Source organism: Microtus ochrogaster, linkage group LG2, assembly GCF_000317375.1.
Source record: "Microtus ochrogaster isolate Prairie Vole_2 linkage group LG2, MicOch1.0, whole genome shotgun sequence".
Lineage (NCBI taxonomy): Eukaryota > Metazoa > Chordata > Mammalia > Rodentia > Cricetidae > Microtus > Microtus ochrogaster.
In genome coordinates this window covers 39,898,647-39,903,767 of record NC_022028.1, presented here as the reverse complement: position 1 = coordinate 39,903,767, position 5,121 = coordinate 39,898,647, and the positions used below count along the sequence as shown (strand labels likewise).

General features: G+C 41.1%; 1 protein-coding gene across 3 annotated transcripts in view; it reads left to right on the top strand.

The window, feature by feature from the left end:
* Arid5b (AT-rich interaction domain 5B) overlaps positions 1–5,121 on the top strand; it is a 174,689-nt gene that overhangs the window by 29,893 nt on the left and 139,675 nt on the right. For all 3 annotated transcript variants that reach the window (XM_013351207.2, XM_005360148.2, XM_013351208.2), the window contains one exon: positions 2,287–2,512. In XM_013351207.2, coding sequence (XP_013206661.1) covers positions 2,287–2,512 — 226 coding nt within the window. The remainder of the gene's footprint in view (positions 1–2,286; positions 2,513–5,121) is intronic.

The window sequence follows — 5,121 nt, the reverse complement described above, 5'->3', positions numbered from 1 at the left end:
AGAGAGAGAGGGGGAGGAGGGAGAGAAAGTTGAGGTCAAATCTATAGAGACGATCTTGAAAGACAAGTTTATTCATTAATGACATCATAAGGATTGTATTTTCTCTTGGTTAATAAACTATTTGTTCGGCGGGTGCTGTAAGGCAGCCAGGGCTAGTCATGTCATTTCTCGGAAAAGATCTGAAGCAACTGGTAATTGAAACGATAATCGTTTGATCACAGGGCTATTTGAGAATAACACTCATCTCCAAACTTGTCTATTCTAGGAAGCCTTATTTGGTCAAAACGTTGCCAAATTCCATCTGTGCTAATGTGGAGGCTAATATACCATGCTACTTAATTATTTTCCAGAATATTCTAAATGCTGTGGCTGGTGTACATACTCCCATTCCCCATCCCAGAAGCCTTTCCCATATGCTTTGAAACAATACCTAGCCTGGATTTTTTTTTATTCTAGTATTTCATAATCATCGTGTAATAGTTATAAAATGCAGGGTGAGGAGAGATCTATTTCAAGAAGTTGGTGTGGTGATTGTGGGTGAAGTCAGCCCTGCAAATGGCATTTTGTCATGTGCCCCCTAGTTTATGAAGTCTTGAGGTATTTTCTCGAGAAGAAGGTTAAAACACAATTTCCACTTTGTCTGCCTTTACTGGAAGTTCATATTTGATCAAGATAAGAGAAAGGATCCCGTTACCCAGTCTTGTTTTCCATTCTTGAGAGAGGCCTTATGACTGCTCTCTGTAAGAAACTTCTTTTTCTCGGAAGAAGTCCTGAACCGGACAAGGAAAAGCAAAATTTACCTCTTACCTTAAACCATTTAAAATAACAAAACTGAGTGCTCTTTACTGTGTAAACACCATCTTTAATAAAAACCTTTTTGTTTGCGTTGGAGCGGGGTGTGTGTGTGTGTGTGTGTTAGGGTGTGTTGTGTTAGGGTGTGTGTAGGGGGTAGGGAGTAGGTTGTGATGTGTGTAAGTGTATGTGTAAAATGTGGTGTGTATGATATGTGTGTGTGTGTGTAATGTCTGTGTGTGGTAGGGTGTGTCTATGTGTGTGTGTGGTGTGTATGAAGTATGTCTGGTGTGTATGGGTGGTGAGAGTGTGTGTTTGTACGTGTGTAGGCAGGGTAGGGAAGAGAGAGTCATATTTAAGAGCAAAATTAGCCAAGTTCCGTTGTGAATTTCTTTTTGTCTAATAGCTTAGAGACGTCTTCCTGTTGGTGTTTTGTCAGAACTATTTTGAAAATTTCTGTATGCTTTAGGGGTTTTTCACGGCTAAGCCTTCTTCAGAAAGATTCAGTCAAAAAAAAAAAAAACTCAGTTCAAGTTAAAATGTCAAATGCTTCAAATAAGTTCATTAGAGCCCGGGAGAGGAGATCCATAAGCCTTTTCCAGAGAATCTCTGGGCCAGGGGGGGCCCTCTTTGTTCTTCATAGAGATATCTACTAAATATCTTGCTGGGTTAATTCTGAGGCAGAAAACTTGTTTCCTGGAAGCAATTAGAGATGCTTAAAATTCAAATTTATGGTCCCTGGGAGGAGCTGAAGCTTCAACGACTTGTCTTAGATTCAAAGGCTTTCTCACCGCCCTCCTGCCCCCTCCCAGCCATATGTATTAAAAGAGAAAAAAAAAAAGTCCACTCATTTCTCAGCTTGCAAAGTTTTGCAGAAACACGAGAATGTGTCGGTTGCTTTCAGTGGGAAGCACATAACATTTATGAAGTATTTCTTTGGGGATTACGTCACAGTTTTATTTAATTTTTAGGACAAAAGTTAAATTCAATATTTGTGTATAAGCCAAGGGAAAATGTACCATAAACATAGGAATTTGGGGGTGAGTCAGAGTTCCAAGAATTCTAGATTTACTTAGGCCATTTATATGGAGACTAACCATTAGTCATCCAGTCTCCCTCCCATTTTACACTCGCTATTAATTGTGTCGAAAAATTAGCTTTCACTCAATGAGTTAGATAGGTAGATGGGCTCTGTGGCTGGCGTTTAAAATGCCTTTTACAATCACTGCCTTATTTTTGTAGACCTCCGAGCTCATAGCGAACATGTCATATCAATTATTCTTTAAATAAAAAGGCCTGGAAAGCCAGTGAGTGAGCTGAACTCAGCTCACAGGACGCTTCTCATCCTAACCATTACACATTGTCTGCTTATCCAAGGTTAGACCACTTGCTGAAGGTGAGATCGTCCCTGTGGCTTCTGGGTGGGCTTTGCTGAGAGTGGATCACTTCCCTCAAACCCAGAGTAACATTTTCTGCTCATCCCACTTCTTGTAGGATGAGGTCATCGCCGTCTCCGAAAAGGTGATTGTAAAATTAGAAGACCTGGTCAAATGGGCGCATTCTGATTTCTCCAAGTGGAGGTGTGGACTCCGAGCCACACCGGTAAAAACAGAGGCGTTTGGAAGAAATGGACAGAAGGAGGCTCTGCTCAGGTACAGGCAGTCAACCCTCAACAGTGGACTCAACTTCAAAGACGTTCTTAAGGAGAAGGCTGATCTTGGTAAGTATGCCTCCTGCTTCTGAATTCAATGTGTAGGAAAGTGCAATGAGCTACGCTCATGCTGTAGATTGTTCTAGAAACCTTATTATCGGTATATTTGCATAAAATGATGTAAGAATTATATATGTGAGAACTCTGTAGTATGTAAGAATTATATAGCATAATTATATCTTATGGGGCTGGAAAGATGGTTCAGTGTTGGTTAAGAACCCTACTGTTCTTAGACTATGGCAGCTCCGTTCCCAGCACCTATGTTGGGCAGCTCACACGCCCCTGAAATTTCAGCTTTAGGGGGAATCGGATGCCTCTGGCCTCTGAAGGTACCTGCACGCATGTGCACACATCATACACATGTGCACACGTCATACACATGTGCGCTGCATACACACACACACAGTTAGAAATAATAAAAGTGAATCTTTAAAAATATTATAGATTGTGTATAAATTAGATAATAGGGCCTAGAGAGATGGTTCAGATAGGAAAAAAACAAATGCTTGCCTTATAAACGTGAAGACCTGAGTTCGATCCCCAGGACCTATATTACAAAGCCAGGCACAATGGTGCTTGTGTGTGATCCCAGCCCTGGGAAATCAGAGGCAGGAGGATCCCTGCGGCCACCCTGCCTAACCACATAGACGATCTCCAAGCCAAGGAATGACCCTGTCTTAAAAAAAAAAAAGAAAGAAAAGCCAAGATGGATGGTTTCTGAGACGCACAATACAGGACACTGTCTTCTGTCCTCCACAGGCAGACACATGCACACACAAGCACAGTGAAACACAATGTGTACCTATATATGCACACAAAGAAATATATCTTATAAAATTACATATTGTATAACATTATAGTATATCATTTTTATTAGAACTTATATGTAGGCGTATTATAAATGTGCATAAAATTGATTTCCTCTAATGGGGTCCAAAGCTATGAACTGGGAAAAGCCTGGGCAGGAAGGGATGAATGCAGCCTGTGGTATTATATTGTATTATAAGGTGTCCTTTATGTAAAGCCTCGTACTGGGTGACATAGCACGTGGCCTCAGATAACGTTATATCTGAGACTTAATTAGGGCTAATATTGAGTTATCGAAGATGTTAGATATTTGCTGTGGGTGGATAGTATGACATCTAGGAATAGCAAGTCAGAATTTCAAGTATGAAGCAGCATGAGGCAAAATAATGATTCACTTAGTGTGGGGCAATAGAAGGAGCTAGAAAGTGCTGGGGTAGGTGTCCTGGAGCCTTTCCTCCAGCGGCGAGGTGTTCCACCCCTCTTCCTCCTCTTCACAAAGGAGAGTTTGGACTTTAGAAAAATTCTTTCTCCAGCTTTGGAGTGTGCTGGCCATATCTGGCCATCAGCTCTGCCCCTGGGTTGCATGGCCTTAGGTAAATAGGTTAAAAGTAGAACCTTCTGTCCTCCTGTATGGAAAACAGGGACATGAAGGCCTCACATGATGAAGGAATTCTCCTGCCTCAGCAATCACTCTTCCCATGGCTATGAGGCGTTGTCCACTTTTTATCTTGACTCTTTTGCACCTCCAGTGGCCGTCACTGCCCTGCGCTTCTAGTGTTACTCAAGACCAAAGCTACTGACCTCTCTTTTAGGCGAGTTATTTCCTCTTTACACAAAGAGGAACTTCACTTTTAACATACTGAGGCGTCTTTTTCTTTCATTCCAGCACAATGCTGATTTTTCAGGGCCCTGGTTTATGCCTTAGTGTGACAACTTCCTGTTTTTATGGGTTTTTTGGGTTTTTGTTTTTTGTTTTTTTTTTCTTTAAAAAAAAAAAACCTAGACCTTAACTTTTACAAGAAACCTTGATGATTTCTTTTAACTGACATAGAGAGACTGACTCGCACCAGGGAACTGACTCCCTGCCATGTGATTCTGGTTTGCGGTAAGCAACGCTGTTTAAGCAATAGCATGAAGGCCATCCTGTAGTTTAATATCAACCGTTCCCCTGGCAGCTTTTTGAGAGATGCCGGGTGGCAGCAGTTTAGACACACAGCCAAATGGTCATGCGTGCAATTAGAGAGACATGATTAAGCTAGTGTTCTTTCTTCTGAGCCACGGAATTCGTAAAATCATCTTCACATATTTGCTGCTAACAGCCCCAGTTTTAGTTTTTTTTTTTTTTTTATCAACACCGCCTGACTATTTTTCATGACGTGGGAGAATGCTGGCTAATAATGAACCTGCTGGGTTGGCTACCATCTGAATGTGTGGTCACAATTCTTTCTCCATTGTCTTGTTTCTTTGCCTTAACATCAAACCCTTTCTTTTGTTTGGCTCTTTTTTTTTTTTCTTTCTCTGAGTTATGGAATATAGTGTTACTAATAAAACATTAAACAGGAAACCCATGGGGCACAAAAGGCTACGTAGATGGTTAAGCTTGATGTCACACATGTAAACACGGGTATTTATAGGACAGTTGTTTTGTGTTTCAAAGGGAGAGTTCATTAATGAGCACAAAACAAAGCCCGATTTCTTTTTTTTTTAATCTTTAGTTTTAATTTATTTCTTTAAAATTCATTTTATATTCCATCCACAGTTCTCCTCTCCTCCCCACCCGTCCTCCTGCCTCCCCATCCCTCCCCCAGCCC